At 42.6% G+C, this 18,292-nt stretch overlaps 1 protein-coding gene across 1 annotated transcript in view; it reads right to left on the reverse strand.

Annotated features, from left to right (window-relative positions):
* The window catches only part of myo15aa (myosin XVAa), a gene marked incomplete at its 3' end in the record, with an annotated part of 141,253 nt that overhangs the window by 83,062 nt on the left and 39,899 nt on the right, over window positions 1-18,292 (reverse strand). The window contains 13 exon segments of the mRNA XM_083779210.1: window positions 2,929-3,119; window positions 4,072-4,307; window positions 5,486-5,581; window positions 7,354-7,484; window positions 7,790-7,871; window positions 9,052-9,084; window positions 9,984-10,068; window positions 11,841-12,016; window positions 13,290-13,407; window positions 14,340-14,464; window positions 14,936-14,981; window positions 15,062-15,219; window positions 17,158-17,235. Coding sequence (XP_083635336.1) covers window positions 2,929-3,119; window positions 4,072-4,307; window positions 5,486-5,581; window positions 7,354-7,484; window positions 7,790-7,871; window positions 9,052-9,084; window positions 9,984-10,068; window positions 11,841-12,016; window positions 13,290-13,407; window positions 14,340-14,464; window positions 14,936-14,981; window positions 15,062-15,219; window positions 17,158-17,235 — 1,555 coding nt within the window.

Consider the following 18,292-nt stretch of genomic DNA (forward strand, 5'->3'; position numbering starts at 1 on the left):
AAATCGAACAAAATCTCAAATCGAACAAAATCTCAAATCGAACAAATCTCAAATCGAACAAATCGAATCGAACAAATCTCAAATCGAACAAAATTTCAAATCGAACAAAATCTCAAATCGAACAAATCTCAAATCGAACAAATCTCAAATAAAATTTGAATTAAAAAAAAGAAAAAAAAAGAAAAAAAATTAAAAGAAAATTAAAAAAACTCGCTTCTTATTATTTCTCATTTATTATTTCTCTTTTTTCATTTCTTATTATATTTCCTATTTTATTTCCTATTTCTTTCCAATTGTAATTTTTTTCCTATTTTTTTCCTATTTTATTTTCTTATTATTTCTCATTTCTTATTATTTCTATTTTTTTCATTTCTTATTATATTTCCTATTTCTTTCCAATTGTTATTTTTTCCTATATTTCCTATTTATTTTCCTATTTCTTTCCAATTGTTATTTTTTTCCTATTTTTTATTTTATTTTCTTTCTTATTCTTTTCCTATTATTTTTTCTTATTTCTTTCTTATTATTATTTCTCATTTCTTATTATTTCTCATTTTTTTCCAATTGTTTCTTATTTTTTTCTTATTTTTTCTTATTATTATTTCTCATTTCTTATTTATTACAAATCGAACAAATCTCACTGCGGTTATGTGTGTGACAAATCTAACAAAATCTCAAATCAAACAAAATCTCAAATCGAACAAATCTCAAATCGAACAAATCGAATCGAACAAATCTCAAATCGAACAAAATTTCAAATCGAACAAAATCTCAAATCGAACAAATCTCAAATCGAACAAATCTAAAATCGAACATCGAACGTTGAACGTGTGTGACAAATCTCACAAATCTCACAAATTCAAATCTCACAAATCTCAAATCGAACAAAATCTCAAATCGAACAAATCTCAAATCGAACAAATCTCAAATCGGCAAATCGAACAAATCTCACTGCGGTAACGTGTGTGACAAATCTCACAAATCTCACAAATTCAAATCGAACAAATCTCAAATCGAATCGAACAAATCTCAAATCGAACAAATCTCAAATCGAACATCGAACGTGTGTGACAAATCGAAGAAATCGAACTAATTCAAATCGAACAAATCTCAAATCGAACCAAATCTCAAATCGAACAAATCTCAAATCGAACAAATCTCAAATCGAACAAATCTCAAATCGACAAATCGAACAAATCTCACTGCGGTAACGTGTGACAAATCTCACAAATTCAAATTGAACAAATCTCAAATCGAAAAAATCTCAAATCGAACAAATCGAATCGAACAAATCTCAAATCGAACATCGAACATTGAACGTGTGTGACAAATCGAAGAAATCGAACCAATTCAAATCGAACAAATCTCAAATCGAACCAAATCTCAAATCGAACAAATCTCAAATCGAACAAATCTCAAATCGAACAAATCTCAAATCGAACAAATCTAATCGAACAAATCTCAAATCGAACATGTGACAAATCTCACTCCGGTAACGTGTGACAAATCGAACAAATCTCACAATTTCAAATTGAACAAATCTCAAATCGAACAAAATCTCAAATCGAACAAATCTCAAATCGAACAAATCTCAAATCGAACATCGAACGTGTGACAAATCTCACAAATCTCACAAATTCAAATCGAACAAATCTCAAATCGAACAAATCTCAAATCGAACAAATCTCAAATCGACAAATCGAACAAATTTCACTGAGGTAACAAATCGAACAAATCTCACAAATTCAAATCTCACAATTCTCAAATCGAACAAAATCTCAAATCGAACAAATCTCAAATCGAACAAATCTCAAATCGAACATGGAACGTTGAACGTGTGTGACAAATCTCACAAATCTCACAAATTAAAATCGAACAAATCTCAAATCGAACAAAATCTCAAATCGAACAAATCTCAAATCAAACAAATCTCAAATCGAACAAATCTCAAATCGACAAATCTCACTGCAGTAACGTGTGTGACAAATCGAACAAATCTCACAAATTAAAATCGAACAAATCTCAAATCGAACAAAATCTCAAATCGAACAAATCTCAAATCGAACAAATCTCAAATCGAACAAATCTCAATTATTTCTATTTTTTCCTATTTTTTCCTATTTTTCTTCCTATTTTTTTTCCTTTTTTCCAATTTTTTCCTATTCTTTCCTATTTTTTTTCCTATTTTATTTGCTATTTTTTTCCTATTTTTTCCCCTATTTTCTTCCTTATTTTCTCATTTCTCATTTCTCATTATTTCTCATTTCTCATTTTTTCTCATTTCTTATTATTTCTCATTTCTCATTTCTTATTATTTCTCATTTCTCATTTCTTATCATTTCTCATTTCTTATTATTTCTCATTTCTCATTATTTCTCATTTCAATTTTTTTCTCATTTCTCATTTCTTATTATTTCTCATTGTTTCTCATTTCTCATTATTTCTCATTTCCTATTATTTCTCATTTCTCATTTCTGTGTCTGTGCCGTAAACATGGAGTAGGGACTTTCATCTCGATAAACCTGTAAACAATTTGCACTGCTGTTATATCAGCGCTGTGCCTCCATGCCCAAAAGAACAGTGCGTGGCTGCATGCGTATAGTGCGAGAGAGAGAGAGAGAGGGGGGGGTCCAGTCCCAGACGGCACGACACACGGCACGTTATGAGTATATTTTATCACCATTGATTTCACTGTGTAGGCTAGTAGAACACATTGATAAAAGTCCCCCCTGTTGCGTTTCCAATTGCTGCGGATGACAGTGTGAAGGCAAACCACAGCAAATTAAATATGCAAGAATCCCAATTTCCCCGCCCATACGCATCGAGTCTACCGAAGTATTAGGTGGGAATGTGACCTAAATCTCCTAGCGGCAGCAGAGAGAGAGAGAGAGAGAGAGAGAGAGAGAGAGAGAGAGAGGACAGGCTCACCGTCTAAGCAATACACCTGCAGCACCATGTTAGCCTTCTTCCTATTGGCCGTCCACTCCAGCAGGGACAGCGGATAGGTCCGTGCGGTCTCGAGGGCGGGGCCTGCACTCAACTGGGACTTCTGATTGGCCTGGATGAGTCTGTGTTGCAGCAGCGCCTGGCAACCAACGGGGGCATGGTCAGACACAAACCTGTAGAGACACAGGTCAAGGGTCAAGTGAAGCATTAGATTTATTCAGTAGTTAATTAAGGTCAAGTAGATCATTATGATGCCTTTGAATGTCCTCACTCATTGCATGCCATATTTGTTACTTACCGCATACAGTGTTACAAGACACACACACACACAGACACACACACACACAGACACACACACACACACACACACACACACACACACACACACACACACACACACACACACACACACACACACACACACACACACACACACACACACACTATACAATAGAACATAACAAGGATAATAGAATAACAAAACAAAGACACAACCTCAAGACCTAAGCCGAAAAAATAGTCCCCATGAGCTGAGTAAGGAAGCTGCCATTTCCATTCACGAAAATATATTTTAAAATATCCTTATAAGATGCTAAGCAACAAGCTATATAATGCTTAGATGATTCAAATAAATGTGCGCGACTGTAAAGACGAAACGGAAGTGGGGAGGAGGCTCCACTTCCACTTTATCGCTTACTCATGACAGCGCTTCCGTTGCTCCATTTTAGTCGACTAAATCTACAGTTGATTTAGTCGACTAAAATGTATTTTGGCGGGTCTTGATGCCGTCGTAATGCAATGCAACATGCAACCAAGTGTAAAATGACTTATACTGGATCTCTTGTCCACTAGTCCCTTCCTAACATTTGAGCCTAGTTTTTATTTGTCGACGAAAATTGTCAGTATATTTATAGTCTTATAGTATTACTGTATTAGTCATCGTAGCTTACTAACTGTATGATGAAGCATTTGGAAATTGCGAGAGGCAACCGTCTGGTAACGTGAGACTAGTATCATTAGTAGGAAGAGTTATTCAGTTTGTGTGCCTTGCGGTGTGCATGTGAAGAGTTATTCAGTTTGTGTGCCTTGCGGCGCGCATGGCATGTGCGGCGTAATAGCCCTCACTTCAGCAGGTGTTTCTCCAGCTTGGGCGACGGCGCGAAGGCGCAGGCGCAGGCCAGCAGCAGCAGCCAGCCCCGGTCGGCGTTGTGGGGGTTGAAGTTCCGCCACACCTGATTGGCCACCTGGGACATGATCTCGTCCCGAAGGCCCGGCGAGGAGAGGCCCCGCTGGATGATGTAGTTCCCAAACAGGTTCTCGGGAGCGCCGTTCAGGTGGGGGTCTCCCATGAACCTCAACACCTATACACACAGAACACACAGAGCAGAAGACCGTTCAGGTGGGGGTCCCCCATGAACCTCAACACCTACACACAGAACACACAGAGCAGAAGACCGTTCAGGTGGGGGTCCCCCCATGAACCTCAACACCTACACACAGAACACACAGAGCAGAAGACCGTTCAGGTGGGGGTCTCCCATGAACCTCAACACCTACACACAGAACACACAGAGCAGAAGACCGTTCAGGTGGGGGTCCCCCCATGAACCTCAACACCTACACACAGAACACACAGAGCAGAAGACCGTTCAGGTGGGGGTCCCCCATGAACCTCAACACCTACACACAGAACACACAGAGCAGAAGACCGAAGGAAATTAGGATCACAGAGATGTTCACTTTATCCTTGCCCGGAAAATCTGGTTTTAACCAACCCGATCTCACCCAAACATGGTGAAATAACACAAATTGCAATTCTGTATATTATAGACTTACTAGAAAACCATCAAAATCTGTTACATATTACACTGAAATCTTCCCCATAGACCGGCCGCGACTCAGTCCTGTCCGAGTTGCAACCCGTTATAAAGCACAGAATCGTAGATAATGTTGTGGGGAGTATTGCCAGTCCTTGTTATTTCACCGTGCTTTGGGTGAAATGGGGCTGTACTGTCTTTGGCGCCTGATGTTCAACAGCGGAAGCCATAAAGGTCTCATCTTGGTGTAGGACTGGCCAATATAGAGGGTATGCGCGTGACATCATCATCCTATAGATAGAAGTTATGCGGGTACACCTAGTAGTGAGTGGGAAAAAAAAACGACTTTCTGGCCTTGGCAGCTCATACATCCAAACAGAAAAGTCCTATTTGGTTGCGTTAAACAAGGTTAAACTCACTTTGCAACTCACTTTGCCACTCGATATGCCACTCAAATGATGCATGAGCATACCCTCTAGTCTATAGCTTCAAATCATGAATGCCACACTTATTTCAAACTTTTGCACAGCTTATCCACAGCTGATGTTAGACTCTATAACCTCAATGAATCCAAACCGAGTCAACAAATCAGGCTTTGTATCTGTAACTCTTCTAGATGACAAACATATTGGGTCAAGGGACAGGTTCACAGACGATTCACAGACGCCTTTTGGAACACTAGTTCACAGAAGAAGGGAGTGAGAGCACAGACGAGGTCCCACCATGATGAAAAGTCCCAGGGCTTCTTCTCTGAGGTCCTCGTCTATCCGGGTCAGGGGTGCCTCGATAGGAACCATCAGCATTCCAAACTTTGGTTCCTACATGGATAGGAGAGGTACATCTCATTAACCATACACCCAATAGAGGTACATCTTATTAACCATACACCCAATAGAGGTACATCTTATTAACCATACACCCAATAGAGGTACATCTTATTAACCATACACCCAATAGAGGTACATCTCATTAACCATACACCCAATAGAGGTACATCTTATTAACCATACACCCAATAGAGGTACATCTTATTAACCATACACCCAATAGAGGTACATCTTATTAACCATACACCCAATAGAGGTACATCTCATTAACCATACACCCAATAGAGGTACATCTCATTAACCATACACCCAATAGAGGTACATCTCATTAACCATACACCCAATAGAGGTACATCTTATTAACCATACACCCAATAGAGGTACATCTTATTAACCATACACCCAATAGAGACACAAGAGGAGGTACATCTCATTAACCATACACCCAATAGAGACACAAGAGGAGGTACATCTCATTAACCATACACCCAATAGAGACACAAGAGGAGGTACATCGTATTAACCATACATAGAGTGTCAGCAAAATCACCACCAAATGCAAGAGAAAACCAACATAGAAGGTGCTAGAAGGATATGTTACTGTACTATAATAATGTATAACAGACCCTGAAGTAGGTCTGTGCATAGCGGTATAAGGATATGTTACTGTACTATAATAAGGTGTAACGGACCCTGAAGTAAGCCTGTGCGTAGCGGTAGAAGGGTGTTCTATAATAATGTATAACAGACCCTGAAGTGGGCCTGTGTGTAGCGGTAGAAGGGTGTTCTATAATAATGTATAACAGACCCTGAAGTAGGCCTGTGCGTAGCGGTAGAAGGGTATGTTACTGTACTATGATAAGGTATAACAGACCCTGAAGTAGGCCTGTGCGTAGCGGTAGAAGGGTGTACTATAATAAGGTATAACAGACCCTGAAGTAGGCCTGTGCGTAGCGGTAGAAGGGTGTTCTATAATAAGGTATAACAGACCCTGAAGTAGGCCTGTGCGTAGCGGTAGAAGGGTGTTCTATAATAAGGTATAACAGACCCTGAAGTAGGCCTGTGCGTAGCGGTAGAAGGGTGTTCTATAATAATGTATAACAGACCCTGAAGTGGGCCTGTGTGTAGCGGTAGAAGGGTGTTCTATAATAATGTATAACAGACCCTGAAGTGGGCCTGTGTGTAGCGGTAGAAGGGTGTTCTATAATAAGGTATAACAGACCCTGAAGTAGGCCTGTGCGTAGCGGTAGAAGGGTGTTCTATAATAAGGTGTAACAGACCCTGAAGTAGCATAGAGTTATTATTATTATAGAGAAGGCACCCAGAGGAAACCCTGAGGCGAAATGGACATAGTGGCCGGATTTGGTATTGCAGCTCGAGCCTCGCGCTGCTCCGTTGACTATCATTGCGCACGTTCATGTGATTGGGGCCATGACACGTGAACGAATGTTTCATACGTGAACGCGCACAAACGGCACAATGATAGTCAACGGCAGCGCGTTCATGTGTTTGTAACCAATCAATCCCAGAATGCACTCTGTTCCTACCAGGAAGGAGGAGTGAATCCGCCTCATGCGCTTTTGAGCAACTCAATGCAAGTGGATGGAAGGAGAACTCGGGTGTCTTCTCTATAGATATATAACTCTATGTGAAGTAGGCCTGTCCGTAGCGGTAGAAGGGTGTTCTATAATAATGTATAACAGACCCTGAAGTAGGCCTGTCCGTAGCGGTAGAAGGGTGTTCTATAATGAGGTATAACAGACCCTGAAGTAGGCCTGTGCGTAGCGGTAGAAGGGGTAATTGTTGATGTCCAGAGGCAGGGTGTGCTGAGCCTCCTCCCTGATGTGCGGAGCCTGGAGCATGGCCAAGCAGTCTGAATGCAACACCTTACCACCTGGAGAGAGAGAGGGATGGGGGGGAGGGAGAGAGGGGGAGAGAGAGAGAGAGAGAGAGAGAGAGAGAGAGGGAGAGAGAGAGAGAGAGGGAGAGAGGGAGAGAGGGAGAGAGGGAGAGAGGAAGAGAGGGAGCGAGGGAGAGAGACAGACAGACAGACAGACAGACGGACAGACGGACAGACGGACGGACGGACGGACGGACAGAGAGAGTGGGGGGGGAGAGAGAGAGACATTACTTCAGAATTATTTTAATCAGAAGTTTTTATTCTGAATGAAAAGCCCTCATGTAACCGCGGCCACTGACTTAGTGCTGTCTGCAGTAAGGCTCCCAGCTCGGCAGGAATCACCAGGTGTGTGACATTCACCACCTCTCTCTTCATCAGCTCCTGGAGAAAAAAAAGAGAGAGAGAGAGAGAGAGAGAGAGAGAGAGAGAGAGAGAGAGAGAAGAGAGAGAGAGAGAGAGAGAGAGAGAGAGAGAGAGAGAGAGAGAGAGAGAGAGAGAGAGAGAGAGAGAGCATCAATGTGTGTGCGTGCGTGCAACCTTTTTTGCGTGCGTGCAAGCGTGTGTGCCTGAAAGTGTGTGAGTCCCTGGTTTTGTAAGAAAAAGGAGCTAGTTCTTTTCAATTTCCAGCAATATCCTGAGAACACTGTGTCGATTATGACCTGCTTTGGCACACTGTCAGTCAGTATAGAACATTAAAAACATTACATAGAATACACAAATGCATTACAGTACAATTTCAAATGCATTCCCATAATAACACAGTAGCAGTGATGGGCTGTAGGGATTAGGTGGTACGGTAGAGCTATTTAAAGATGGAGTGCCGTGATTCCATAGGGTTAATGTACGGCAGGTATCTTTTGATTGCAAACCATGCAACTATTAGGGTTTAGCTTCCATGTGTTGGTCTGAGTATGTATGCACAGATGACACAACTATTAGGGTTTAGCTTCCATGTGTTGGTCTGAGTATGTATGCACAGATGACACAACTATTAGGGTTTAGCTTCCATGTGTTGGTCTGAGTATGTATGCACAGATGACACAACTATTAGGGTTTAGCTTCCATTGGTCTGAGTATGTATGCACAGATGACACAACTATTAGGGTTTAGCTTCCATGTGTTGGTCTGAGTATGTATGCACAGATGACACAACTATTAGGGTTTAGCTTCCATGTGTTGGTCTGAGTATGTATGCACAGATGACACAACTATTAAGGTTTAGCTTCCATGTGTTGGTCTGAGTATGTATGCACAGATGACACAACTATTAGGGTTTAGCTTCCATGTGCTGGTCTGAGTATGTATGCACAGATGACACAACTATTAGGGTTTAGCTTCCATGTGTTGGTCTGAGTATGTATGCACAGATGACACAACTATTAGGGTTTAGCTTCCATTGGTCTGAGTATGTATGCACAGATGACACAACTATTAGGGTTTAGCTTCCATGTGTTGGTATGAGTATGTATGCACAGATGACACATTAGGGTTTAGTTTCCATCTGTTGGTCTGTGTACAGTATGTACAGTATGCTCAGATGACACAAAGGTTTGATCCTTACCCTGTCTCTTCGCCTGCGGTCATCCCAACGCACCTGTAAACAGCAAACGACAATTACAATAACTGTAACATTACTGTAGAACTATCGTGAACCCCCAAAAATGGCCCTTGGATAAGCACAAGTAAGGAAAGCTATAGGCTATATGTTGCTTTGAAAACCGGCATTGAAATATCGTGTTTGCTGTTCTTCTTATGGTCAAAAGGGAGAATTGGTGAGGTTGAGGGTTGAGGTATATGCAACATAGGGAAACCTTGTTGGTGTTGTAGACATTTTGAAGACTATTTGGGCATTGTGAGCACGCCAGTTTAAGTTGTTTCATTAAGTATTTATTTGATATTAATTTCCTCTATAAACCCATTGTAATTTCAAACTCCATTTTAACCATGTTAGATTAATTGAAAACAGGCCTTCTAATCAATTACTTTTCTCATGTATTTTTTAATAAAGCTTTTTTTAATAGGAAAGGGATAAAGTCTGATAAAAGGATTATCAAATATCTAAATTAATCAATAAATGTAAAAACTGTATGCGGTTGCTCTCAAAAGCCTGAGTAGGCCTAATATGACAAGTAAGACGCGCAAACGCGGGAAGCGAACGCAGCTCGTGTGTGTGTGGTTGTGTGTGTGTGTGTGTGTGTGTGTGTGTGTGTGTGTGTGTGTGTGTGTGTGTGTGTGTGTGTGTGTGTGTGCTACAGCTGCGCCCTGTGTGTGTGTGTGTGTGTGCTACAGCTGCGCCCTCTGGTGGCGGGCGGGTGGTGTAACAGCGGGACAGACAGACAGACACACAGACACACAGACACACAGACATTCAGCCCTTGCTGTCATAGTAAGTGGCTCACTGCGTTCGCAATCACATGACCCCGAGCATGTTTGAAAGTGAAATATCCAGTTAATAAAAGGATAACAATAGCGCGTACTGTACTCGTACTGTACCTTGCAGTATCTTTTGCGGTTGACGTACATGTTGACCGTTGAACGAAACTGGATCAGACTCTGTCTCATAATGGCATAGCGCCTCCTGGAGGAGGGGAGGTCACACAACATGATATGGATAATATTATCAGCTGTATAGCCTAAATTAAGCTATAAAATGCAAACCTTATGACAAAATAAATATTGATAAGTTGCTGGTTTGACAGGAGAGTATTTCCTGTGCATGAAAGATGTACACATTTTCATTAATTATTTTCAAAAAATCACACCTGTGTGAACTGAGTGGTGCAACTCCTCCCCCCCCCCCCCCCCCCCCTCTCTCTCTCTCTCTCTCATTAGCAGGCAACAGTGCAGCACTATCTCTCTCTCTCTCTCTCTCTCTCTCTCTGTTTCTGGCACAACAGCGCCCCTACTGGTACTCAGTCATACTGGTGCTCATAGTCACATAGGTAGGTTAACGTCACACATACTGTAGGTGAAGACGGACATTGCTGTTTCCTTGGAGTGGTTGCACCACTCCACTAAACCACACACATACTAGGATTTACCACGCTTAAATCTCTCTTTCTTATTTTGAACCCGAGTTTCCCCCGAATGACAAATGCATGATCTCTCCTTTGATTGTAATTATTATTGTCTCCACCAGGCCGAAGGCATGGGGGGAGAGTATGTTTTGCACTCCGTCCGTCCGTCCGTCCGTCCGTCCGTCCGTGTGTGTGTGTACGTCCGTCCGTGTGTCCGTCCGTGTGTCCGTGAGCAGCTAATCTCGGCCACCGTTAACCCGGTCGATGCCAAATTTTGCACACACACTCCCTGGATGCCAACGATGAACCTCTGCCCCAAACTTTCCAGAACGGCCTGTTATAGCGCCACCGCTTTGTGCAAAACAAGGTTTTGCACAGTACACCTACAGATTTCGTCCAAACATCACGCAAATTGGTACACAGTCTCTCTAGAGCCATTCAACGAAACCAGTCTTTCAGATTTCTCAGACTCCATCCTGATTGGTTAAGATTGGCTTCCAAAGTTCACAGGAGTGCTCAGTTTCAAACAAAATGCTGCAAATCATGAACACATCGCGTGATTTCCGTGAAATTGTGCACCCACATTCCCACTAGGCCGAGGACGAAATGCCACATGAACAATTTCAACTCAGCCTCAAGGTGGCGCTATAACTGGCCTAGAGGCCAAGGAAAAACCTTTGCCTGGAATTCTTCACATCTGCTCATCCTGGTGGAGACCTGTGCCCAGAAGGGCACTTTTTCTAGTTCCATATTGTATTGACTTTATTTTCCTTATTCAGCGTATTTTATTGTATACACGTCTTTATTCTTTGACCAGTGCACACTGCACACACTCTCTTTTTAAAGCAGGAGGGGATGGCAAGTGAGGTAGAGAGAGAGAGAGGCTCACCAGGAACTTGGTTGCTAGTTTTGAATGTGCTCCATGTACACAGAATAACCTGATACTTCCTTCACAGGTTTTACCAATAATACTAATTAAGACATAACTCTGAGGCTCTGAGACTGTACAAATGGAACCGTACGGGTCCATTTGTACAGTCTCAGAGTTACAGATCCGTACGGGAGCATTTGGAACCCACTCAATGACACTTTGAGACCCACTGAGGCAGAGCTTGAGCATGCACCATAGCAGCAGACTCTGTTTGACCAGAATGGAACAACATAGTATCATCGTTAACAGCCTGGGAAGGAAGTACAGAGGGAAGGGGCTTTCCAAAGTTCTTTCCAAAATGGCGCGTATAGTGTGCACAGAGCGCACTAAAGACCACGAAGCCCGTTGAGAACGTGCACAGAGCGCTCTGAAACCATGAAGACCCGTCGAGAACGCGTATACCTGGCGAGGAAGCCTCGGCAGCGCGCCTGGAGGGCCACGATCCTCCAGCGGAAGGACATGATGAGCGAGCGGAGCAGGAACATGCGGGTGTAGCGCTGCAGCGTGCGGGCCGCCACGTGGCGCACGCGCTCGCGCTTGAACTCCAAAAGCTGGTACACGTCCTCCTTCAGAAACAACTGGCACGCGTACAGAGCAGGGGGGGGGGGGGGGGGGGGGGGGAGGGCAAAGATCAGAGCCGGAGGAAATAAATAATTATACAACAGGTCGTTAAGAGGAAGCAATCTGATTGGTTGAAACGGTTTCTAGCCGTTGATCAAACCAGCACTGATCACCACCTACTCAAAACAAAGAATTCAGCCGCTCTGTTTTCCCAGAGCGCTAGCAAACTCGGTGGCTAGGCTAGCTAGTTTCTTTGGACATTTGTGGTCGTAGTGACTACATCTGTCATTAAAAATATATATTTTTTCAGCGATTTTCTTAGTTTTAAGGGTAAAGGTCATTACACACTGGCGAATTGGCGACGCGATATATTCGTGCGAATAATTCGCATTTAAAAAAAAACAATTGAAGTCCATGCAAGCTTCCACATCAGTGGCGAATGTGCGAATGTGCGAAAATGCGACCGTTTTCGCTTTTATTTGTTCGCTCTGGTGTCGTATTTTGCAGAGATTCGCAGGCGAACTGCAACATGCAATATTTCGCATTTTCAGATCGCTTATTCGCATCGCGTCGCTAATTCGCCAGTGTGTAATGACCTTAACTGTTGTAGAATTGCAATATTACACTCGAGCCCCTACTGCATCACTGTCGTGGCAATAATCACGTTAAACAACACCCTCTCGTGTAATATTGCTTAATTATACAACAGGTCGTTTCGAGGAAGCAATCCGATTGGTTGAAATAGCCATCTATCTAGCCGTGCTTCAAACGAGCATGATGGAACGCCTAATCAAAACGTAAAAATCAGCTGTGCCAATCAGCTGTCACAGAGAGGGTTGCTAGGCTAGCGATTTTCTAGGGGCATTTTCGGTCGTAGTGGCTACATCTGTCATCTTAGATATAATGACATTTCACTTGTTGACGTGTTTTTTTCTTAAGGGTAAACTGTTGTATAATCGCAATATTACACTCGAGGGTCGTGCTTTACCGTCATTAATGGCACTTCTGTGCTGCTTACAGAACTGGCCTATCGGCTTGTTCCTGCAGCAACGCAGGCGTGCCAATAATGGTGATAAAAGCAACACACCCTCTCGTGCAATATTGCTTAATTGTGCACTTGAGCCTACTACTGTAACTAGTCTTGCATTTTTATTTTTGGAGTGCGGCTATTTCCACTTTATGGTTTTCTGAAAGGCATCAGCTTGTATATGGATGAGAGTATTCATATAGTCGATGTCTCATCATGAGACATCGACTATATGAAGAGAATTGATAAACGTTGAGTCTCACCTTGCTGACTCCCACATAGAAACATCCGGGTACGAGCGGGTACATTTTACTCAGCATGATGACACAGTTATCTCCAGTAGCTTCAGGGATCTGATGCATCCCCACTATGGACTTATACCTAGCAGAGATGACGCGCACGCACGCACGCACGCACGCACGCACGCACGCACGCACGCACACACGCACACACACACGCACACACACACACACACACACACACACACACACACACACAGCAGATGAACATTTGCTATCGGCTAACTCTGGTATAGTTCTTCAAAATGGTAACATGGTAACTTTACATAATTTTATGAACTATAGCATTCTCAAACTTTTTCACATTTTCATGTCATGGACCCACGAATTGATATACATTTAGCCACAGACCCTTAGAGTATATATGAATAGAGACGGCACCCAGAGGAAACCCCGAGGCCAAATGGACATAGTGGCCGAATTTGGTATTGCATCGTGGGCCCAAACACATGAACGCGCTGGTCCGTTGACTATCATCGTGCACGTTCACGGCTGCAGCACGTTCGTGCTCGTTCCTGCACGTTCAACGGCAGCGCTTTCATGTGTTTGGGGCAAATCCCAACCCAGAATGCACTCTGTTCCTATACCCGGAAGGAGGAGTGAAATCGCCTCGTGCGCTTTAGAACAACTTAATGCAAGTGGATGGAAGGAGAACTCGAATGCCATCTCTATTCATATATATACTCTAAGCACAGACCCCCGTCAGAGACGACGGGGGTCTGGAACCCCCATGAGAGATGATTTGTGTTGATAAACCCATTCTGACCTGAGATCAGATTCATACGAGGTTTCCGCCGGACACACACTGGTCCTGATGAACCCATTCTGACCTGAGATCAGATTCTAAAAATGTCAGTCGCTCTTCGATTTTTCAAAAAATAGCAGACCTACAAGCTCGTATCGCGCCACTCGGTGGCGCGATATGAGCTTGTAGATCTGCTATTTTTCAATAGCTAAAGCATAACATGATGCCGACACCAAAATGGGTGCCCGTTCAGAAGCATTCTGTTTTACCTGAACAGGAAGATAGAAAATGGCATTCGAATAGGAAATCCTTCCCGGCGAATCCTGATGGTCTCCAACACCCCAGAGTAAACCAGCTGGGTATGGACCAGCTCACCGTCAAACAGCCCTGGCTCCTGTGCACGCGCGCACACACACACACACACACACACACACACACACACCCATACATGCACACACACACACACACACACACACACACACACACACACACACACACACACACACACACACTTTCAGCATGGTGTTTCTGGGCAAAATCTTCCAGAGATAGCAAAAAATACCAATTTACAAGCTTGTAGATTCAGTTTGACTGCACTACTTTTGTGCATTCATGAAATGTATGAACAAAATAATGTTTAAAAAAAATATATGAAATATGGAGATACGTTTCTGCCCAACAGTGACGATATACAGTATGTATTTGTGTATACGCACAAAAACATATCACATCGGCACATAAACACTTTTATATTGATGTCAAATGCACAATGAAGTGATAATATTGCATCATATGATATTATTATTATTATTATTATCATATGATAGGTACTGTATGAACTGTTATCACATATAGAAGCACCTACCTTCAAATTGTTTGGCTTAATACAACGTACAAAAAAGGGGTTGCAGCTGAAAAAAAGAAAAGAATAAAATAAGTGTAATGACAAATCTCTCTCTCTCTCTCTCTCTCTCTCTCTCTCTCCCCTCACCTCTCCATCTTCTCCACCAGCTCCATTAGTGACGCCTGGAACTTGGAGCTGACGGTGGAAGCTTGGTACTTCCTGGTTCCCGTGTCGCCCTTCCTCATGTGACCTCCTTTGAGCTGACCTATGACCCCCGCGTGGACCAGGAACAGGTTTGACACCATCTGGACAGAGATGTACAGTTTATACCAAGGGGCCAGTGAGGCGCTCCAACGTTGAAGCGCTGGGCCCTAGTGGTAAGAGGAAGGACTGCAGGCGGACCCGTGGATTCATGACGAGGAAACCCCCGTGCAGCATCTGTGCTTTATAACATTGAGCGCTCGGTTGCACTTCCGCATTTGGGCGCCCAAATCGAAAAAAGGCGGAAATAGACGGTCCTTCCGGGTGCTTCGAAACACCACTGAGCAACTTCCACTGACATGAATAACTGAATGCTATATCAATCATTCATGATTGATATAGCATTCAGTTATTAGTGGTGCAAAGTAACTAGGAGATGTAACTAGGATATTATGCAACTAGAAGATGTACACGTCAACATGATGGATATAGCATTCATGATTGATATAGCATTCAGTTATCAGTGGTGCAAAGTAGGGATGTCCCGAAATCCCGATACACTTTTTTCGTTCCCGATCCGATCCCGATACCACAATATATGTGTTAGCAGATACCGATACCGAATAACGATACCAGATAATAATATTTATAATAATAATGAAAAAAGTACTTATTTTATCTCGTGTTAATTGCAGACTCACTCACTCAAATGTGCACTTGCAGTTTAGGCAACTCGAAAGCACACTCTACATGCCCCAACATTTTATTTACCTGCCATAGACTATAGTGTCAACCCCTTTTACCCCTGTGTCGGATCGGTGGTTAGACTGGCATATTTGCCGATACGATATGACCAAAAAAGGCCTATACCGATACTTTTCCGATACCGATACAGTATGGGGACATCTCTAAAAGTACATTTCTTTCTTTTCAAAATCTTTTCTTTCAAGTTTTGAAACAAGAAGCCCAGGGGCAAGCATGAATGTCATTAAGTCACAAGTTATGGGAGCAATGTACAGAATAATCAGTTTAATAATCAGAGTTTAGCCTTCAGTAGTTACGGTATAATCAGTTTACATACGAAACAATATAGCTACAAGCAGAGATAAGACGGGACCAAGCAGGACCCTTGATAGTATAGTATATAGTATAATGTATAGTATAATAAGCAATAACAACAATATGCACAATAAGCCATAGAAACATGGAAGACTGAACTTGAGAGAGAGGAGGCCATGTCATTGTAGCCTGGTTAATAAACCAGACTAATATCGCACGGATCCGCGGGATATTAGTCTGGGGAGGCTCAGCTTGGATTTCATTTCCAGGGAAACATTTTCTCTTTGACGCAATTGGTCAGAGCTACTGTCAGTCAAAGGTCTCAAGCATTGAACGTCACTGTACCAAAGCCCGCCCATATTGCATACCGTGTCCCTATTGGGCGCACACGTTCTCGTGTGTAGAAAATGGGCGTACAATTGAGCCTCTCCAGACCGAAATCCGCCGGTAGGCAAATTTTTTTTGCCAACGGCTGATTCGGTCTGGTTTATTAACCAGGCTAATGTCATTGTGACATGGTCGGTTTTGATTGGGAAAGGACTTGCACCTGCTTGATTGGGTGCAGAGAAAGGAAGCTTTGTAGTGGATAGGAAGTTGAGATATGGTGAGAGAGCTGATTGTGATTTGTTTGCTAAATACAGAACCTTAAAGTTTATAGTTTGTTGTTTCTGTTTGTCCATATACTACCTAACAAGTGTGCACCATTGATAGGCAGTATCAATTGATAGGCCATACATCATTCAAATTACAGATTTCTGCATATTTTGAATTATCAATATTTCTAATCACTGGAACATTTTTTTTTAATTTCTTGTCCACATTTGGAGTTACATCATGACAAGGTAACTATACACAACCCAAACCTAAGAAAAAGTGGTCTTAGGCTTTAAGTACATTTTCATGCCAGTTAGTATGCCAGGAGTATTCCTATATTGCAGTATTGATACTTTTACTTAAAGTAAAAAATGGTGAGGTCCTCTCACCTTGTTTTTACTGTGTATGAACAGGTCCAGGACATCTTGTCGGACCTGGTCATAGTTCTTATCCAGGAACTTGTGGACCTGTAGGACAATGACAATGACAGCAGCATTCATGAATTCAAAGTCAAATCCATTCCCCAGAGGATTAATCCTAACACTAACCGGTCCCCTCTCTGTGTGGGACGTTTGTCCAAATGTGTAAGATTTAAAAACACTACAGGAAAGGAACTGGTTGGAATAACGTGTTCCTTCCACGCGCTATACGTCCAACCAGGGAAACTCCCCCCTGTCAGGTGTAAAAAGGAGCAACTTGAACACTCAGGCATGAAGGAAGCATGAGTTCAAGTCCGTTGCTCTCCCCTTGTCCCCCATATATGGGGGACTAGGTTGGTGGAGGGTGTGTAGAGCCCAGGATCACATTAGATGATTGACACAGGGGTGAAAAATGGGGTACAAAATCGTGGGATAAAAATGATAAAAAAATCAAAATAAAACACTACGGCTGTGCCTACTGTACTTCATATTCCGTAGAGTTCCATCATGTATAGAGAACTATATAGTGCACTCATCGGCAGAACGAAATGAATGAACACTTTCGGACATTATTCGGGTCGCCATTAATCATTGCTGTCGGTATTCATGGAGTGTTATTTCTTTAAAGATATTATTTCAATATATGTACTGCTATTTGTGTGTCTGCGGGGGGAGGGGGGGGGTGTATGCAAATAATTATTGTATGAATTGTTGAAAATAAATTAATAAACATAATTTAAAAAAATAATAATAACTAGATACAGTGCCAATCGGCACAGGTCTCCACCAGAGCAGGTCAGGTTGTGGCCTCCTGGTGGCGCTATAACAGGCCGTTGAGGAATATTTGGGGCAGAGGTTCGTCGTTGGCATCCAGGGAGTGTGTGTGCAAAGTTTGGCATGGATCGGGCCAACGGTGCCGGAGATTAGCTGGTAACGGACGGACGGACGGACGGACGGACACACACACGGACGGAGTGCAAAACATACTCTCCCCCCATGCCTTCGGCCTGGTGGAGACAATAATAATCATTGCTGTGGAACATTACAGATCAATGTAATGTACTGTACTGTACTGTAGTGTTTGGCTGGTGGCATTATGGGATAC

Source organism: Protomyctophum parallelum (genome assembly GCF_964188405.1).
Source record: "Protomyctophum parallelum genome assembly, chromosome: 13".
In the NCBI taxonomy this organism is placed as follows: Eukaryota; Metazoa; Chordata; class Actinopteri; order Myctophiformes; family Myctophidae; genus Protomyctophum; species Protomyctophum parallelum.